The sequence below is a fragment of the Raphanus sativus genome, chromosome 8 (genome assembly GCF_000801105.2).
Source record: "Raphanus sativus cultivar WK10039 chromosome 8, ASM80110v3, whole genome shotgun sequence".
In the NCBI taxonomy this organism is placed as follows: Eukaryota; Viridiplantae; Streptophyta; class Magnoliopsida; order Brassicales; family Brassicaceae; genus Raphanus; species Raphanus sativus.
The window spans coordinates 2,596,402-2,613,257 of record NC_079518.1 but is presented as its reverse complement, the minus strand read 5'-3'; the positions used below and the strand labels follow the sequence as shown (position 1 = coordinate 2,613,257).

Here is a 16,856-nt window from a genome sequence, read left to right as displayed (position 1 = left end):
TTCCAAAAAAAATTGTTACAATGAGACTAAAATAACATTAAATTAATAGAAGTTCACACTGCTCTTTGGCTACAAAGAGCAAGATCTCAGTAATGTCTCTGACCATAGCTCACAAGAACAAGAAAACAATAATTGTATCAATTTATAAAATAGTGATCAGACTCTGGTAATAACAAACAGGATATTTGATGGATTCAACAGAAAAAACAGCATCATATGATTTTGTTTCAAGATCATGTATCACCAGTGTTCTACCAAGATATCTTTTTTTTGTTGAAAAATATGTTCTACCAAGATATTGAGGACAAAGCAGCAACTTCTTCTTCTTCCTCCTCTCCCAAAGTGCAAGTGGCAAGAACGGGATTGCGATATGTATATCAAATTGCAATGAAGTCAACGCCAAATCTATGGAACACAGTTTGTTCCATGTCTTGTTTCCTGAACTAAACAACCATATCACTTGCTCGGACTTCTTCTTATGGGATACACACAAGCGGTTATCAAGGTTGCACATGACAGTGTTGTAACGATCTACGTTGGGAAATGGAACGCTAGATATGACTTGAAAAGTTTCGGTGTGAAGATCCAAAGAAATAACTCTGGTCTCTTTGCACTGAGTGAACCAATGAAGTTGCCCATCTACATACAAAGGATTATGGTATTTACTAATCAAATAAGGAGGAGAGGCAGTGGTAATATACCTCCAAGTATTAGTGCTAAAGTCAAAAACTTCGCATGTAGTAGCTTCTTCTCGCCCGTTATATAGCGAAACAGGCTTGTATATGCCCGTGAACTTGTCCTTACCGAAACCAACCCTATAGTTTCGTATACCTCGCTGTAAGTGGCAGAGAGGACGAGGAAGAGTCCGATGCCATCCAGTGGCGGGATTGGCAACAAGACAAGATATATGCGAACGGTAAAGACAAACGAGACCGTCGCAGCTATTCCTACAGACTGAGTAAAATATGTTCTCCCAAGAAGTAGGGATCTTAACCGATGATAACGAACCTGACACCAATGTTCTTAGAGATTCTATATTTGTGTCTTTAACATCGGACGAGTGTACGCCTACCATGAGGACATCTGGATCTCGTGATTGCTCACGATGATTTAACTGACTCTCTTGGAAGTATCGTGATTCTATTGTTGATTGCCATTGCTTCGATACAGCCTTGAATCTTAGCAGAGATTTCACCGGAAGCATCTCCATGATGCGCTCTACGACATCGTGGAGCAGCGGTTCCATGCTGGAGCGTTGTCGTTTAGACGTACATCGTTGTGTTGATGAAGAGAGAGATACATAAAGTTTACTTTATATCCAAGTAACCTAACAAATCAATAGGATAACTCTCCAAGGGTAAAGTTTACATATATCTTAACATTTTTCCATTTTTTATAAATGTAAATAAATCTCAATGTTCATTGAATGATAAATCCACGTGTGTATTTATATTCGGGGACCAGTCTGTAATTGCAAGAATTAAAGGTGGCGAAGACGAAACAATAATATTTGGGGACTATTTTGTAATATTAAGAATTGAAGGTGTCGAAAACGAAAAAAAGTATAAACTATCTTTTGTCTCCGTCTCCTCGAGTCCTGTCTCTGAGAAGAAGAGTGTAAAAAGGAAGCGCCTTTTTTTTTGCCTCTGTCTTAATTTCACAGAGGAGACAAAAAGCGATGTCGCAACTCTTATCTTCTCCTCTGATGGCTGCAAGTTACAATCCTTTTGCTAGCCCTCGCTTTCTCTCTTCGTCTTCTTCAGTACTCGTCCCCGGCGGCGGCGGCGGTCTCGCCGTGAAACGACATGGACTAGCTTCGAAACCGGTGAGGAAGTTGAATCTCTCGGTGAAGTCCCGGCAGACGGATTACTTCGAGAAGCAGAGGTTCGGTGACTCGTCTTCTTCTTCACAGAACGGTGAGTCTCGTCTCAAAAGTTTACGACTTTAGGGTTTTAGCTTGTTTTAAAGTTTCGAAATTTCGAAATGGGTACTCTTAAAGTTTGCTACTTTTAGGGTTTTAGGTTGCTTAAATCTCGAAATTTCGAAGCTTGATATCAAAAGAGAACTGTTAATTAGTAATAGAGCTTGTGTGTGAAATGTTTATTTTGATTTTGATTAGGTGAAGGAGCACCGGCTAGGTTTTACGTGGGTCATTCGATCTACAAAGGGAAAGCTGCGTTAACAGTGGAGCCAAGAGCACCGGAGTTTGTGTCTTTAGACGTTAGTCTCTCTCTATCCCCAAAGATCAAGAGCCACTAGTTGTATAGTACAGATTGTGATTTGATTCCGTTTACTTATTTTGCAGTCTGGAGCTTTCAAGTTGTCGAAAGATGGGTTTCTACTGCTTCAGTTTGCTCCTGCAGCTGGTGTAAGGCAATACGATTGGAGCAAGAAACAGGTTTTTGTTTCATCCTTTTTTTAACTTACAGATGATCCCTTGTGCTACTGTGCTGAGGTTATCTCACTGGTTTTGTTTCTTCGTATGATAAATCTGGTAGAGATGGTTTCTTGATGTTGCAGGTGTTCTCATTGTCGGTTTCAGAGATTGGAACTCTAGTTAGCCTAGGCCCGAGGGAGTCTTGTGAGTTCTTCCATGATCCTAACAAGGGGAAAAGGTAAAATCAATCATTATATGAGGAATAGTATTAGATGTAATCTTGTTTTGACTTGCGTGTGTTTGTTGTTTGTATATAGCGATGAAGGAAAGGTGAGGAAAGTGTTGAAAGTTGAGCCTCTCCCTGATGGTTCTGGCCACTTCTTCAACCTAAGTAAGTTAAACATAATCTTCTCCTTGATTCTATTTTGTTAAAAAAGTTTAGAACTTGGTCTCTTATGGTTTTCAACCTTGGTTATAAACACAGGTGTTCAAAACAAGCTTTTGAATGTTGATGAGAGCATTTACATACCAATCACTAGAGCAGAGTTTACTGTTCTGGTCTCTGCTTTCAATGTAAGATTCTGAAAATCTCTTCTTTTTTTATTCTTACATAACTTGTCTTGTGTCCATATTAGCATCTGTACTAAACTCGTTTTTCTTTTCTTTTCTGTAATGGCAAGTTCGTCTTGCCTTACCTTATAGGCTGGCACGCATTTGCGAACTCCATCAAACCAGAAGAGACAAACCGTACGAACAACGCTTCACCTAACTATGGAGGAGACTATGAATGGAATAGATAGATGAATTTTCTAAGGGCCATAGGAGAATAATCTTATCCTTGTTTGCGGATAGTGTTCTTGAAGAATGTTCTTTGTTCGTAGCTAGCAGAATAGACTAAAAGTAGTGCTTTGCTTTTTTGACCAAACGTGGAAATGAAAAACAAGATCTTTTGTGTTACGCTCCGTTGTATTGTATCTCAAAACATCAGTTGATTTGTCTTGTCTTATTTTAGCTGTTTTTGATATTAGAGCAAATGTCAAAAGTGATTTTAACTCCAAAGTACAAGCTATATATGAGCCTAAAGCTCAGGGCTTTGAGAAGAGGGATGAACACAGCAGAACACGGAAAGTCTTTCTCTTTAGGTGACATCACTCTCTTTACTTGGTTTGGTTCTAGATTCTGTCCGGTTAATGGTACAATTAGTTATTTCGGTTCAATTCAACCCTCTCAACCTAAAGTACATATAAATATTTTTTATATTGGTTACAAAACGAATTGAATAATATTTTTCTCCAAAGTCGGTCAGTTAATCAAATTCGTACTATTTTTTAGTTTATAAAATTGCAACTACAATATTATATTATTCGGGTTTAAGCGTTTTGGTTGACGGTCCCCTAACGGTTAATTCCGGTTTAGAAGCTGCTTGCTCGTCGAAAGGCCAAAAAAAAAAAAGGAAAGCCGACAACTTTGAAGATATGTCAGAAGAGCAAAGATCATTTATTACTGCGTACTATATACGTAAGAGTTCCACCAATTCATTCTCTCTCTCTTTCTCTCATCGCACGGTGAAACCCAAGAACCGGCCCCCACCGTCGGTCATCGCCTCCACACAGATGTTCTCTTGAAAACCTCTTCCTTTAATCGCCAGCTTATTATTACTCAACAAACAACAAGATCTGTTTTTTTCACGGTATCCATTTCATCTCTCATCGTTGTAAACACTTACTGGATCCGTAGATTAAGCTGTTCTTGTGAATTATGCGACTTTAAACTGCTTTTTAGGTTCAAGTCTTAGTTTTTATGTTACTTCTAAGATGCCTAGATTACAAAGGTCGTAACTTTGCTGATTCGAATCTGTTACATGTTAGTTAGCATACCCAAAACCTGCTGAAACATCAGTTCATGTGAACATGTTTTAGATTCACAGAAGTTTTCAAACTGTGGAACATCAGTTTATGTGAATAGATATTTATTTAGTAGAAGGTTCCATGATTTACAGAACATTATTTAAATCTAAGTTTTCTATCTGACAAAGGTCGTAACTTTAACATGTGGGTTTTCATTTGATAGGGTTAGATAGAGAGGGAGGATGTCGACACCAGCAAGGAAGAGGTTGATGAGGGATTTCAAGAGGTTGCAGCAAGACCCACCTGCTGGTATCAGCGGTGCTCCACAAGACAATAACATCATGCTCTGGAACGCTGTCATATTCGGGTATCATAGATACTACTTGTTTTTGTCTCTCCATAAAATTGTAGTTTTTTTTTTGTGTACTTAACGTACTTGTTTTGTGGATTCGCAGGCCTGATGACACACCATGGGATGGAGGTAAGCTTATGTTGCTGCTACGATCACGTCTCGTTGTAGTAGTTATTTCTTATTGCTTTTGGTTGATTTTCTTATTGCTTTTGCTTTGATTCTCTCCCTTGTTAGGTACTTTCAAACTGTCACTGCAGTTCTCTGAAGATTATCCTAATAAACCTCCAACAGTTCGTTTTGTGTCACGGATGTTTCATCCAAATAGTAAGCTATTGAGGAGACTTATCTCTCTTTTTTTCTTCTTCCACTTGGTTGGTTGATGTTTAGCTGTTGGCCTCAATTCTCTGCTTTGCAGTTTATGCAGATGGGAGTATTTGCTTGGACATTCTGCAAAACCAGTGGAGCCCTATATATGATGTTGCTGCTATACTTACCTCCATCCAGGTAAAAAATATCTAATATGCCTCCCCTACCAGCCATTTCTTTAATATTCCCTTAGTAGAGCTTGAAAATGACTCTTCTTCTATGTTATTTGCAGTCGCTGCTCTGTGACCCTAATCCGAATTCTCCTGCAAACTCGGAAGCCGCTCGGATGTACAGCGAAAGCAAGCGTGAGTACAACAGAAGAGTGCGCGATGTTGTTGAGCAAAGCTGGACTGCTGACTAGTTGTGTTGTTTGTTTGTTGTAATCTTTGTAACTCTCTCCTACTCTCAAAATGTCACCTTTAAAAGCAACAAACTTTCACTTATCTTTTCCATTCATGTCTTTTGTGTTTTCAAAACTCTTTTAGTGTGTGGAGATTTATGATCTTCCTTGAACCTGTTTCTTGCTCTCTTTGTGTATGAACTGGTCACAAAGTCGGTCAGGTCAAATTGGTATTTTCATAGTTTTCAAAATTACAACTATTTTTCTTAATTGGTTGACGGTATAGTTCGTCGCCCAAACGGTTTAATCCGGTTAAGGAGACACGCGCTTCGTTGAAAGTTCAAAAGCAAAGCCCACGACGACTTTAGGGATATTTTTATATATACAAGTCAGTCAAGAGGAGCAAAAGATCGTACTATATACAGTCGTAAAAGTTTTTCAGACCTCAGAATGATGAAGTCAGAGGGGAGGATGTCCACGCCAGCAAGGAAGAGGTTGATGAGGGATTTCAAGAGATTGCAGCAAGACCCACCTCCTGGAGTGATCGGTGCTCCGCGAGACAATAATATCATGCACTGGGACGCTGTCATATTTGGGTAACATAACAAGTACCATAGATACTACTGGTTTTTTAGTCTCTCCATAAATAATAGTTCTGTCTACTTACCCTTCTTGTTTTGTTGGATTTGTAGGCCTAATGACACCCCATGGGATGGAGGTAAGGTTATGTTGTTCTTGGGATGTATGATAATATCTATGTAAATTTTTTTTTTTGTAATTTTGGAGGTCTATAATTTTTTTCAAAAATTTCGGAGATCTGTTGCAAATGTGTTGGTTTTTTTATTGCTCTTGGTTGAGTCTCTTACTCTCTTGTCAGGTACTTTCAAACTCTCACTGCAGTTCTCTGAAGATTATCCTAATAAGCCGCTAAGAGTTCGTTTTGTGTCACGGATGTTCCATCCAAATAGTAAGTTAACATAGAGAAAAAAAATCTCTTTGCCTTCCCCTTTGGTTGATTGTTAGCTTTTGGCTCAAGTTAACGTTATTCTTCTCTAAAACCTGTTTTGCAGTTTTGGCAGATGGGAGTATTTTCTTGGACATTCTGCAAGACCAGTGGCTCCCTATATATGATGTTGCTTCTATACTTATCTCCATCCAGGTAATATATCTAAATACCTCCTACCTGCATCTTTTGATTCCCTTAGAGCTTTAAATGACTCTCTTCTTTGGTATCCGCAGTCGTTGCTCTGTGACCCTAATACGGATTCTTATGCAAACTCTGAAGCTGCTCGGATGTACAGCGAAAGCAAGCGTGAGTACAACAGAAGAGTGCGTGGTGTTGTTGAGGAAAGCTGGACTTCTGACTGGTAGTTGTTTGTTGTAATCTTTGTAACTCTCTCCTACTCTCAGAACGTCACTTTTAAGCAACAAAAAAATGAGCATTAGCTTTCTTATCTTTTCATTCGTATCTTTTGTGTTTCCAAAATCTTTAGTGATTGGATGTTTTGATGTTCCTATGAAACCTAACATTCTTTAAAACATCTTTGTACCAAACCTTCTGAATTATTCTAGCTTCTTTTGTAATATATGTATTACGATTGTTTTACCCTTCTGATTAGATTTTAAACACACACTAGATCATGACCCGCTCGACCGAGCGGGAGTCAATTTTCTTTTTTATCTTTGTTTTTACTAAATGTTATATATGATCGCAATGTGTATTAATATAAAAATTTGATAAATAATAATGTATACTAATGTGTTTAAATAAGCAATGTTTTAATTACTAAATCTGATTTTTAAATTTTATGATAACGTAAAGTAGATTTTTATATTATTTAATATATATAGTGCTATATATTTTGTATTTTCAATATTTATTATACAAAACTTACATTGGGGTATTATTTATATGAAAATATGTGTAACATAATATATTTATATATTATATAAACATATGCACATCCGCACGGGTTTTATTTTTAAAATATATTATATATTGTTTAGTTTTATGTAGTATCGAGTTTGTATAATTCAATTTTTTTATTTAAAGAACAATATCAAAACTGTCTTTCGTATGTAAAAATAACACTTTGCAAGCGCGAGTTGTGTTTTTTTTATTGTAACACAAAATTTTATATAAAACTTATGTTTTTTGTACATTACGAAATTTAATTTTTTAAAATAATTATTACGTAATTTCAAAGTGAATTTTATCTCTAAAGTCTAATATATTTTGTGTGTAATGGTTCAAAGTATTTTCGATATATATTATATTTCAGTTTGGTTTGTTTTTAGTATTATTGTATAAGTATAATACTATACAATATTACTATTTTCTATATAATATATGAAGCTATGTGTTATTTGTTTTAGAAAGTAGATTAGGACCAACGTAGTTATAAGAATAATCATATCTTTATGTATATGTTATATGTCTATGACTTATCTACCTAATGTTATTAGTACTAATAAAATTAATATGGCCAATGAAAGTATACTGATCAATTTAAAATGAATTGTATAAGGTAATTATAGTACAATTAATATTTTTAGTATTCTTAGTATATATTTTATCTAAATCGACATGTAATAAATGTAAAAATTATATATGGAATATAGACAAAAAGAAGAACTGTATTTAAGGAAATACATCAATGCAAAGTTAGACTATGAGATATTTAATTTAAATATATGAGGTCCACTTTTAAAAGTCCACATAGAAAAAATTGTAATGTTCCTGTTTTAATAAGATAGATATATAAGCAGTAACTGGATAATTAATTATTTAATGTTATATTTTATGCTTAATTGTTAATTTTAATAAATAATTTTAATGATTCAGCAGATTTTTCATATTTCCATATTTTAAGTAATTTTGTTTATTTGTCATGATTTTAATAATTTTAATAGGTAATTTTATATTTAGTCATATTTTATACTTAATTATTAATCTTAATAAATGATTTAGTAATTTAGCTGATAATTTATCATTATTTTCAGAATAACTAAAAAATTCTAATGATAATATCATACTTAAATTTATATTATATTTATTTTGGTAAGATTGAAATACTATATATGTTTATATTATATTTGTTTTATTATATTAAACATGATTTATTTTAACATGTATATCCCATAAGATAGAAATGAAACATCTATCTTTTAAGATAATTTTTAACATAACCAAAATTACTCATTATGATAATTTCTGAAAAAACTGGCAAAAAATCAAAAACAACTTTTACTATTATTTACGAATTGATTTTTCCAATTTCACGTTAAAAATATAATGTTAGAAGTTTTATTATCTTTAATAAATAATTAGATTATATTTTTAATATATACTTACTGATAAATTAAAAAAAAATTATATTAATTCTAGAATCATCATTATCTAAACAGATTTTATATTATGTTATCCAAAAGTAATATTTTAAACATAAATATAAGTCCATGTATATATAGGAATGTTTTCAAGTTTCTTTATGTAATAAAATATATTTAAAAAGCATGAAGATAATTTAATAGATTTTGAATTGATAATATATTTATTTACAATTTTTTAAAAATTATTAAGACCGTAAATTATTAAATCTGCAGATACATGCAAAACACTTAGTCATATATATTCACAGACGAATATGATTTTGATCAGTTCGTAGGTCCATTCACATCAGTGTTGAATAAATTAATTTTAAAAATTTTAAAGTTCGTTATATACTATAAATTTCTTAAAATCTATAAACAAAATAATATATTACATATAAATTTGGATAAAAGATATCAAAATAAATAAATTTAACATATAAATTGGTTTAATTTAAATATTTGGATTAAAAATCAATAAATATTTTAAGTATTTTGGTATTTTGGGTATTTTTTAGTTATTTTAGACATTTATTTTTGGTTATTTGTTTATATTTTTAAGTGTTTTAAAAAAACTAAAAGTATCTTATGTATTTATGATATATTTAATATAAATCTATTTCGAATACATTGAGATATCCTAAATATTTTGATTTGAATTGACTTTAATTTTGTTTTTTTAAATATCAAAATTTTGAAACCCGTTTAATAATTAATTAATTTAGATGAGGATTTGATTGTGTTCAGTTTCGTTGTTAGGACTTAGGATTTAGGTTTTTTTTTTTTTTTACTTAGGTTTTTTTTTAGGATTTAGGTTTTTTGCGCAGCCGTAGATATGTACTTTAGTGGAGCAAAGATCTTACTATATACGTCGTAGGAGTTTTCGGACCTCAGAATGATAAACACCAGGATGATGTCGACGCCAGCAAAAAAGAGGTTGATGACGGATTTCAAGAGGTTGCAGCAAGACCCATATGATGGAATAAGCGGATCTCCACAAGACAACAATATCATGCGCTGGAATGCTGTCATATTCGGGTAACGGAGCAAGTACCATAGATAGATACTGAATTGTAGTTTTGCGTACTTAACCCTTCTTGTTTTGTGGATTTGTAGGCCTGATGACTCCCCATGGGATGGAGGTAAGGTTATGTTGCTACGATCACGTCTCTTGGGATCAATCGTTATAATGGTTTTCTTATTACTCTTTCTTGGTTTTGATGATTCTCTTGTTAGGTACTTTCAAACTCTCACTGCAGTTCTCAGAAGATTATCCTAATAAGCCGCCAAAAGTTCGTTTTGTGTCACGGATGTTCCATCCAAATAGTAAGTCATAGAGAAAACGAATCTCTTTGCCTTCCCCATTGGTTGAGGGTTGATTGTTAGCTTTTGGCTCACGTTAATGTATTCATCTCTACATGTTTTGCAGTTTATGCAGATGGGCGTATATGCTTGGACATTCTGCAAAACCAGGACTGGAGCCCTGTATATGATGTTGGTGCTATACTTATCTCTATCCAGGTTAATATCTAAATGCCTTCTCTTACCTGCATCTTTTAGTGCCCTTAGAGCTTTAAATGACTATCTTTATTTGGTATCCGCAGTCGTTGCTCTGTGACCCTAATACGGATACTTCTGCAAACTCGGAAGCCGCTCGGATGTACAGCGAAAGCAAGCGTGAGTACGACAGAAGAGTGCGTGATGTTGTTGAGGAAAGCTGGACTTCTGACTAGTAGTTTGTTAGTTGTTATCTTTGTAACTCTCTCCTACTCTCATAATGTCACCTTTAAGCAACAGCTTTCATTCATGTCTTTTGTGTTTCCAAAACTCTTATAGTGATTTGGACGCTTTGTATATATGTATTACGATTGTTTTGGACAAAATAATATTGGAGGGATTTTAAAACATGGAAAGTGTTACCATTTTATTTGTATATAGACATGCTTCCACTAAAGATGGTTATCAAAGTTAACAAAATTAGTTATCTAATTAGATTATTTCTAATTAGTTGCTCCTTGTGATAAAGAGACAGTCTTGCGGTACACGAGAGAGGATAAATCAATTATATGCTTCTGAGGTAGATCGCTTCTGAAGTCAGGAGATTCACCCTTCTTATAACATTTTTGCATACAAATCAAATCAGGGGTCATTGGGTAAACTAATTATTGGATGGTGGTGCACACAAGTACGAAGTCGGGAGTTTTTTTTATAAATGCATGTATATGATTCTGATCAGTTCGTATCTATTCACATCACTGCCTTGAGCCACGGCTACCAAGATCAGATGCAGCCTTAGCCGCACGCTCTAACGCACCCGATAGCCAGAGAGCTCCGCTGGAGAAGTAACTGCTATTGACAACACTAGTTGCAGCTGCTGCCGCGGTTCTTCCTGTAGCAGAGACGGCTGATTTTGCTTTGTCTGAAACCTGGTACTTCTGGTCGGTCAGTCTGACAGCTTCAACTCCGGCAAATATTTTGTCAGTGAGACCGATCCTCTGGTCTAGTTGAGATACTCTAGCCGCTGCTGCAGCCGATACACCGTGGGATTCGTCAAAGCCTTTAGCTTTGGCTAAAGCGTCTTTGCCCAGCACGAATCCGGTGGCTAGCATTGACTTCACCACTTCTTGAGCTTTTGTCACTGCTTCTCCGGCGTTGAACTCGCCTCGTTGGGGATGAGGCTACATGAGATCAAGCAACCAAACACAAAATCATCTTATGATCGAACTTTACAACATGGAGACTATAGTGAACCATAACTAAACTGCGATCCCGTGGCTTGTAGAAAGATAGAAAAGCAAGAGAGAGATTCATACATGTGAGTTTGTGTCATCTACAAAACCCCGCTGAGTGGCGTTCCAGAAGTCAAACTCCTCGTGATGCTGTCCCCAACGAGTTATGCAAACTCGCTGCTCCAATATGGTTGCCCCCTGAAGTTAAAAATCAAAGAACCGAGTGATTCGATTCTCAAGAGAACTCCAATAAAAAAAAAAGAGTGAATCAAATCCAAACAACAAACTTTACACTGAGTAAGACGGCAGTTTCCTGAGAGTAAGAATCCTTGAACATCACATACGCAGTGCACGCTTGCTCACCCGACCTTATCTCGTTAACAACGTAACAGAGTTTTTTATTCTTCTGAATCAGTGCAGAGAAAAAAAAAAAAGAAGGAATGAGTGATATCAAGTTTTGTTGGAAGTAAAACTCACCTGACAATATCAATATGTTGGATTGCACCAGAGAAGGAGAAGAAGTCGATGAGATCTTTCTCAGTAACGGCTGGAGATAGCCCAGTGACTTCCACACCATATCCATTTTCATGATCCATCTTGTTCAGTATTGCTACAGTATCCTGCAAAGCATAGCAACTTCGTCTCTTAGAAACCGAAAGCCTTATAGTTTCAGCTTCAATTAGACTTCGATAGACTGATCATTCTTCAGTTCGTGATCAAGCTTACGAAACTAAACGAAATCGAAATTCGTGAATACTATACTACGCATATCATCTTTTTGATTTCTACCGCATAACGATTTAGCTTCACATGATTCAGTTCCGGAACACAATCTCTAGCGAAACTAAACGAGGACGGATTGAAATTTGCCTCAAGAACTTCAGATCGTCGATTTTGACGTATCCTAACTATAGATCTAGAGAAGAACTTCGAAGGATCGAAGTTTACCTGCTGTTGACCAACTCGCACTCAGAGAAGCTTGAAAGAGAGATGACAGCGATGGACTGATGATTGAAGATAGAGAGAGTAGACAGAGGGAGTGATCAGGTAACCGAGGAGAAGCCGATCGTTAACAGAAAGTAAACCGCGACGCCTATACACGCCGAGAACCGTCGTCCGCTGCGATTTGCTTCTCAGTTCTCAGAGAATAATGAAACTAACGCAATTTTGTAAGTAGATACGACATCGTTAAGTTCGAGCAAGGCTAATGGGCCTTTACTATTTTAATGGGCTCATACTGTGAACGAATTTTATAATACATGTACATTAGGCCTAATATAGTTTTTAGATTACTATCCAGTCCACCTCAAACAAACAAGTAAACAACCAATAATCACAAACTTTAGTTGAAATAAAATTTTATTATACGTACAAGTAACATTTGGGAATAGTAATCTTTTTCTTAATTATCTACGTTTGTCATTCATATTATCGTTTGATTTCACTAGTTTTGGTAGAAGGATCTGCGTAGCACAAAAAAAAAGTAGAAGGAACAATGCGAACTCAGAGAAGACCGACAAAACTTGCAAACCATAGAAAGAACAATCTCATTATTTCACAAAGGTTTAGAAAATACTCAATGTGTCCGAACTAAAAACTTTAAGACAAAACCTTCAAAGATATAAAAAAGGTTTTAGACTAGATATAATTCAGCACTGAAGCTTCAATAGGTAGCTGGCAAAAATGCACATCCGGGCTGACGGTTAGCCAAAGGTCCATGGCATGAGAGGAACTGCAAAATGAACCAAGACATTGTCAAACTCAATAAACAAAAAAAGACGTTACAACAACCCAAGAATCAAAGATGTAATAATACAAATGAGATAATACCTTAGCATTAACACCATCAGGAACAACACGCTTCTCTTGCCTCAACTTCGTAAAATCTGCTCTGTTAAACTTAGTGAAACCCCTAAACAAAAGCAAAAAAAAAAAACATGATGAGCCGGCGAAAGGATTCGATCCTCAAATAAAAAAAACAATTTATAAAATTAATAAAATACCATTTCCTGCTGACGATGATCTTTTGACGACCAGGGAACTTAAACTTAGCCCTCCTCAGAGCCTCCTGAGCATGGTGACCATGAGCATCCTTACACCTCACAGACAAGAGCACCTGCCCGATCGCAACCCTAGCGCAAGTCCCCAAGGCCTTCCCGAAAGCACCTCTCATACCGGTCTGGAGCCTATCAGCTCCAGCGCACGAAAGCATCTTGTTGATCCTCAGGACATGGAACGGGTGGACCCTGATCCTCAGGTGGAACGCGTCTTTTCCCGCGGATTTCACCATGTACTTGTTGCAAGCGATACGCGCGGCCTCGAGAGCTTCGCTCGAGACGTTCTCCTTCTCCCATGAGACGAGGTGGACGCAGAAAGGGAACTCGTCGACGCCTTTCCTCTTCATGCCGACATCGTAGATCCTGATTTTGGGATCGGGGACACCACGGCAGTAGCGGGACTTCGGGTAGGGTTTGCCCTTGATCTGACGGTAACACCTAGCCGGTCCTAATAACGATTCGTATATAATCAGCTTACATAGTTCAAATAAATGAATCAGCTCCAGTTAACTACATTACTACAGGACACTAAACAATCAATTCGTGTCGGAAGAAAGCTAATAATCGTAGCATGGAGAAATGAGAGAGATCGAGAAGACTTACTTCTTCCCATGGCGTGACGTCTCTACTTTCCCTCCTCACTCCTCAGGCTGAAAACGCGGCTACTAAGAGAAAATGACTTTAATTTATATGAGTGATATTTGCTAGGTCAACTAAAAGGTTGTTAGCTTGGGCTAGAGAGAAAGCCCATATAAAATATAAATGAGCTTTGTTACGGCCCATATAAAATGTAAAAGAGTTAATTCCTTTTTCCTAATTATATTATTACCAGCCCCACGAGGTAGCCAATGGCTCCACACATGAACAGAGCACAGAGAGGCAAATCAATTTAGAAGTAAGTTGATGATATCATTCTCCTAAGGAGCAAAATTACAAATTAGAACTACACCAAAAAAATATTACAAATTAGAAACTAACTAGAAACTAGAAAGCATGAGGGCTGTATTTATTTTGTTACACACTGACAGACCTTTTGAAGTTGGTCGTTGAGGGGTTTGGGCCTTTATTGATAAATGGACTTAAGCCCACCTAAAACGACATCGGATTACAGCAAGTAGATACGTTTTTTTTTACCCGACCCGTTTAGTCGGACCTTATCTTCTTCCTCACACTAATAATACTCTGGACTCTGGTTGCTTTGGTCGGAATCTAAACACTATTCGATCAAACAGTTTGAGATGGTTTCGCAGATGATCTCGTGTCTATCTAAATCACCGTCTCTTCTCTGCATATCCGGTTCCAGGAGTTTAATTCCGCCGAAGACTTATAACCGCGGCGGTTTGAACCGGTTTTCTCCGGGATTTGCTAGCCAACGGTTATCTACGGTTATTCGGAAGAAATGGAGATCCTCTTGCATTTTCAATTCTGGAAAAGAAACTGGAGGAGAGGGAAAGGTAGCAGTTTCTCCGACACTTCCTGTCTGGTTTCCGACAAAAGTTGTACGATTTTCCTTCTTTTTTTCTTTTTAAATAAAATATTGTAAAAGTTGGTTGCTTTGATAGTTACAGGGAGGTAGCTTAGAGTGGCCAATACTTGAGAGATGGGAAGTGCCATGGGGATGGCAGACAGTTTCGTTAACTTCGCTTGCTTGTGTATTAAGGTACTCTCTGTTTTCTAGGTCATTAAAAGGGTAAATTAGGGTTTGATGTTTGATGATGACACATTAAGAAACTGCTTTAGAATAAAAATAATAAAATGTGATGGAGTGAGATTTAATATTTTGTTCCCAGGCAGTTTTGTTTTGACAGGATTAACTGAGATGGCAGCCTTACCGTATTTGGGAATCGACGCTGAGAAGCTTAGCTTGGACGAAAAGGCAGAGATTTTATTCCTGGATCAAGGGTATTCTAGTTACATAGCCTCAGTCTTTTAGCTCTAGTACTCTGTTAATAACAACTGAGTTGTTATTGAATGGTTAATCTTAATTAACTTTTGATCTTAACTACTTTGGCAGCATAACAACTGCAGTGATACTTGCTGTAATATTCACCGTTGCCAAAACCTCTGAGCCACTTCCTGAAGACATTTTGCGCTATGGTACTTTATTTATTTTTATTTTTTTCAATCAGTTCTGTCTTGCTCTTTTATTTGGACTTTGATCTTTTTGTTCAATCTTTAGATTTGAAACAGCCATTCAACTTGCAAAAGGGATGGCTCGTGTGGGGTGGAATAGGTCTGGCTGCTGCTGTTGGTGGTATTGCGTTAACAGGTGTTGCTTTATCCTTATTCAGCACAGAGACACCCGAAAGGGAGGTTAGGAGACTTTCACTATTATATTTAATGTTTTCTTTCCTTTTGGATAAATAGTAATGTGGCTGAGCTAGTAATGATGTTTTCAGGTAGACTCTTTGATGCAGCTTCTCCCATTAATTGGATCCTCAAACATAAGGTATCTATCTACGCAAAGAAAATAGAAACTGCTATTGTGCATCATCAATACTAGATTTTTATCATAAATGATTGTGCAGCACCTTGAGCTTAGTGGGGATAACTGGAATCCTTGCTCCGCTTCTTGAGGAGACCGTGTTCCGCGGATTCTTCATGGTCTCTCTTACCAAATGGTAAAAGGTCTTTTGTCTTCTTTTTCTCACTTGCTTTTGAACAAAGAAGCTAACTACATGTATGTTTTGTTCCGCATTTTAAGGGTCCCAACCCCAATAGCGATCATCATCAGCTCAGCTGCGTTTGCTCTTGCCCACCTCACACCCGGTGAATTCCCACAGTTGTTTATACTTGGTAAAGAAAAAAACATAGTGAAAACAAATAATCTTCTAATGTTTATAAACCACTTATATATATATATGCCTCTGTTTTCATCTGGTTTAGGATCGGTTTTGGGATTGACTTATGCTCAAACCCGCAACCTCATTACCCCGATGGTTATACACGGTCTCTGGAACTCTGGAGTTATTTTGCTGCTCACCTTTCTTCAGGTATGAAACTCATTGCTATGATCACTATACTACAATGTTAAAAGTACAGATTAACTCTTAACATAAGTTTTGTTTGTTTTTAAGGTCCAAGGGTATGACATCAAGGAACTATTGCAGGGAAGCTAGCTTTGCTGTCTCGTCTCTGTTCGCAGTTAACATGAGAATGCTTCATTACGTGATCGATCATCTTAGTACCAAATAATTCAAAACTTGATGTAATTAATATATTTAAAATATGACCATGGGCCAGTATCATTTTTATACCAAATTAAAATTTAGTTACTTCTAAACATGATCAACTATATTTATTGTCTTTTGTTTTATTTGTCGAATAAAGAAAAAAACTCGTAACTATATTTATTCACTACGACTAGATCGGCCAGTAGCATTTTAGGGGGGTAGCATTTTAGGGGGGTTAGTCGT

The 16,856-nt window shown here is 36.3% G+C and overlaps 8 protein-coding genes across 10 annotated transcripts; 5 read left to right on the top strand and 3 right to left on the bottom strand.

Annotated features, from left to right (window-relative positions):
- Nucleotides 1-502: 502 nt before the first annotated feature.
- Nucleotides 503-1,339, bottom strand: LOC130498463 (F-box/LRR-repeat/kelch-repeat protein At1g09650-like). Its single transcript, XM_056991848.1, has 2 exons — nucleotides 702-1,339; nucleotides 503-639 (listed from the first exon to the last, which is right to left on the bottom strand). Exons 1-2 carry the CDS (start codon nucleotides 1,244-1,246, stop codon nucleotides 552-554), a joined length of 633 nt encoding a protein of 210 aa, XP_056847828.1. The 5' UTR covers nucleotides 1,247-1,339; the 3' UTR covers nucleotides 503-551.
- Nucleotides 1,340-1,589: 250 nt separating this feature from the next.
- LOC108819384 (single-stranded DNA-binding protein WHY1, chloroplastic) lies at nucleotides 1,590-3,383 on the top strand. The gene is made up of 7 exons (XM_018592404.2): nucleotides 1,590-1,916; nucleotides 2,120-2,220; nucleotides 2,306-2,398; nucleotides 2,521-2,615; nucleotides 2,695-2,768; nucleotides 2,862-2,950; nucleotides 3,058-3,383. The coding sequence occupies exons 1-7, from the start codon at nucleotides 1,679-1,681 to the stop codon at nucleotides 3,175-3,177; spliced, it is 810 nt and encodes a 269-aa protein (XP_018447906.1). The 5' UTR covers nucleotides 1,590-1,678; the 3' UTR covers nucleotides 3,178-3,383.
- Nucleotides 3,384-3,891: 508 nt separating this feature from the next.
- Nucleotides 3,892-5,462, top strand: LOC108822541 (ubiquitin-conjugating enzyme E2 1). The gene is made up of 6 exons (XM_018595651.2): nucleotides 3,892-4,067; nucleotides 4,448-4,591; nucleotides 4,680-4,705; nucleotides 4,811-4,900; nucleotides 4,992-5,080; nucleotides 5,175-5,462. The coding sequence occupies exons 2-6, from the start codon at nucleotides 4,467-4,469 to the stop codon at nucleotides 5,301-5,303; spliced, it is 459 nt and encodes a 152-aa protein (XP_018451153.1). The 5' UTR covers nucleotides 3,892-4,067; nucleotides 4,448-4,466; the 3' UTR covers nucleotides 5,304-5,462.
- A 127-nt stretch (nucleotides 5,463-5,589) lies between these two features.
- Nucleotides 5,590-6,890, top strand: LOC108822539 (ubiquitin-conjugating enzyme E2 1-like). The gene is made up of 5 exons (XM_018595649.2): nucleotides 5,590-5,878; nucleotides 5,975-6,000; nucleotides 6,160-6,249; nucleotides 6,353-6,441; nucleotides 6,522-6,890. Exons 1-5 carry the CDS (start codon nucleotides 5,733-5,735, stop codon nucleotides 6,651-6,653), a joined length of 483 nt encoding a protein of 160 aa, XP_018451151.1. The 5' UTR covers nucleotides 5,590-5,732; the 3' UTR covers nucleotides 6,654-6,890.
- A 2,523-nt stretch (nucleotides 6,891-9,413) lies between these two features.
- On the top strand, nucleotides 9,414-10,561 carry LOC108822540 (ubiquitin-conjugating enzyme E2 1-like). Its single transcript, XM_018595650.2, has 5 exons — nucleotides 9,414-9,692; nucleotides 9,771-9,796; nucleotides 9,891-9,980; nucleotides 10,084-10,175; nucleotides 10,259-10,561. The coding sequence occupies exons 1-5, from the start codon at nucleotides 9,550-9,552 to the stop codon at nucleotides 10,385-10,387; spliced, it is 480 nt and encodes a 159-aa protein (XP_018451152.1). The 5' UTR covers nucleotides 9,414-9,549; the 3' UTR covers nucleotides 10,388-10,561.
- Nucleotides 10,562-10,706: 145 nt separating this feature from the next.
- LOC108822537 (binding partner of ACD11 1-like) lies at nucleotides 10,707-12,547 on the bottom strand. Its single transcript, XM_018595648.2, has 5 exons — nucleotides 12,332-12,547; nucleotides 11,861-12,003; nucleotides 11,676-11,751; nucleotides 11,468-11,581; nucleotides 10,707-11,332 (listed from the first exon to the last, which is right to left on the bottom strand). Exons 2-5 carry the CDS (start codon nucleotides 11,977-11,979, stop codon nucleotides 10,907-10,909), a joined length of 735 nt encoding a protein of 244 aa, XP_018451150.1. The 5' UTR covers nucleotides 11,980-12,003; nucleotides 12,332-12,547; the 3' UTR covers nucleotides 10,707-10,906.
- A 369-nt stretch (nucleotides 12,548-12,916) lies between these two features.
- Nucleotides 12,917-14,135, bottom strand: LOC108819225 (60S ribosomal protein L10-1). The gene is made up of 4 exons (XM_018592222.2): nucleotides 14,044-14,135; nucleotides 13,387-13,888; nucleotides 13,214-13,295; nucleotides 12,917-13,115 (listed from the first exon to the last, which is right to left on the bottom strand). Exons 1-4 carry the CDS (start codon nucleotides 14,051-14,053, stop codon nucleotides 13,047-13,049), a joined length of 663 nt encoding a protein of 220 aa, XP_018447724.2. The 5' UTR covers nucleotides 14,054-14,135; the 3' UTR covers nucleotides 12,917-13,046.
- Nucleotides 14,136-14,613: 478 nt separating this feature from the next.
- Nucleotides 14,614-16,793, top strand: LOC108820836 (uncharacterized). Of its 3 annotated transcripts, none has more exons than XM_018593852.2 (10): nucleotides 14,614-14,894; nucleotides 15,009-15,100; nucleotides 15,235-15,342; nucleotides 15,455-15,537; nucleotides 15,620-15,753; nucleotides 15,840-15,889; nucleotides 15,969-16,061; nucleotides 16,145-16,236; nucleotides 16,327-16,433; nucleotides 16,518-16,793. In XM_018593852.2, the coding sequence occupies exons 1-10, from the start codon at nucleotides 14,679-14,681 to the stop codon at nucleotides 16,557-16,559; spliced, it is 1,017 nt and encodes a 338-aa protein (XP_018449354.1). In that variant the 5' UTR covers nucleotides 14,614-14,678; the 3' UTR covers nucleotides 16,560-16,793. The 3 variants fall into 3 exon arrangements, with proteins under 3 accessions (XP_018449354.1, XP_018449353.1, XP_018449355.1); XM_018593851.2 differs by having other exon boundaries at nucleotides 15,003-15,100; XM_018593853.2 differs by having other exon boundaries at nucleotides 14,871-14,894; nucleotides 15,003-15,100; nucleotides 15,231-15,342.
- Nucleotides 16,794-16,856: the final 63 nt, after the last annotated feature.

Bases quoted from the DNA above. Each gene is read 5' to 3' on its own strand.
- LOC108822537 (XM_018595648.2), bottom strand. From the start codon at position 11,979: ATGGATCATGAAAATGGATATGGTGTGGAAGTCACTGGGCTATCTCCA. The intron at 11,582-11,675 runs GTAAAGTTTGTT...TTTTAACTTCAG, and splicing joins AAACTGCCGTCTTACTCAGT to GGGGCAACCATATTGGAGCA. The intron at 11,333-11,467 runs GTATGAATCTCT...GATCTCATGTAG, and splicing joins TAGATGACACAAACTCACAT to CCTCATCCCCAACGAGGCGA.
- LOC108822539 (XM_018595649.2), top strand. From the start codon at position 5,733: ATGATGAAGTCAGAGGGGAGGATGTCCACGCCAGCAAGGAAGAGGTTG. The intron at 5,879-5,974 runs GTAACATAACAA...TTGGATTTGTAG, and splicing joins TGGGACGCTGTCATATTTGG to GCCTAATGACACCCCATGGG. The intron at 6,001-6,159 runs GTAAGGTTATGT...CTCTCTTGTCAG, and splicing joins TGACACCCCATGGGATGGAG to GTACTTTCAAACTCTCACTG.
- LOC108819384 (XM_018592404.2), top strand. From the start codon at position 1,679: ATGTCGCAACTCTTATCTTCTCCTCTGATGGCTGCAAGTTACAATCCT. The intron at 2,399-2,520 runs GTTTTTGTTTCA...TTGATGTTGCAG, and splicing joins ACGATTGGAGCAAGAAACAG to GTGTTCTCATTGTCGGTTTC. The intron at 2,951-3,057 runs GTAAGATTCTGA...TGTAATGGCAAG, and splicing joins TTCTGGTCTCTGCTTTCAAT to TTCGTCTTGCCTTACCTTAT.
- LOC108822541 (XM_018595651.2), top strand. From the start codon at position 4,467: ATGTCGACACCAGCAAGGAAGAGGTTGATGAGGGATTTCAAGAGGTTG. The intron at 4,706-4,810 runs GTAAGCTTATGT...CTCCCTTGTTAG, and splicing joins TGACACACCATGGGATGGAG to GTACTTTCAAACTGTCACTG. The intron at 5,081-5,174 runs GTAAAAAATATC...TGTTATTTGCAG, and splicing joins CTATACTTACCTCCATCCAG to TCGCTGCTCTGTGACCCTAA.
- LOC108822540 (XM_018595650.2), top strand. From the start codon at position 9,550: ATGATAAACACCAGGATGATGTCGACGCCAGCAAAAAAGAGGTTGATG. The intron at 9,797-9,890 runs GTAAGGTTATGT...TTCTCTTGTTAG, and splicing joins TGACTCCCCATGGGATGGAG to GTACTTTCAAACTCTCACTG. The intron at 10,176-10,258 runs GTTAATATCTAA...TGGTATCCGCAG, and splicing joins CTATACTTATCTCTATCCAG to TCGTTGCTCTGTGACCCTAA.
- LOC108819225 (XM_018592222.2), bottom strand. The intron at 13,296-13,386 runs GTATTTTATTAA...GCTTTTGTTTAG, and splicing joins ATCATCGTCAGCAGGAAATG to GGGTTTCACTAAGTTTAACA. The intron at 13,116-13,213 runs GTATTATCTCAT...TTCATTTTGCAG, and splicing joins CTGATGGTGTTAATGCTAAG to TTCCTCTCATGCCATGGACC.
- LOC108820836 (XM_018593851.2), top strand. From the start codon at position 14,679: ATGGTTTCGCAGATGATCTCGTGTCTATCTAAATCACCGTCTCTTCTC. The intron at 15,101-15,234 runs GTACTCTCTGTT...GTTCCCAGGCAG, and splicing joins TCGCTTGCTTGTGTATTAAG to TTTTGTTTTGACAGGATTAA. The intron at 16,237-16,326 runs GTAAAGAAAAAA...CATCTGGTTTAG, and splicing joins CCCACAGTTGTTTATACTTG to GATCGGTTTTGGGATTGACT.
- LOC130498463 (XM_056991848.1), bottom strand. From the start codon at position 1,246: ATGGAACCGCTGCTCCACGATGTCGTAGAGCGCATCATGGAGATGCTT. The intron at 640-701 runs GTATATTACCAC...CTTTGTATGTAG, and splicing joins TTTAGCACTAATACTTGGAG to ATGGGCAACTTCATTGGTTC.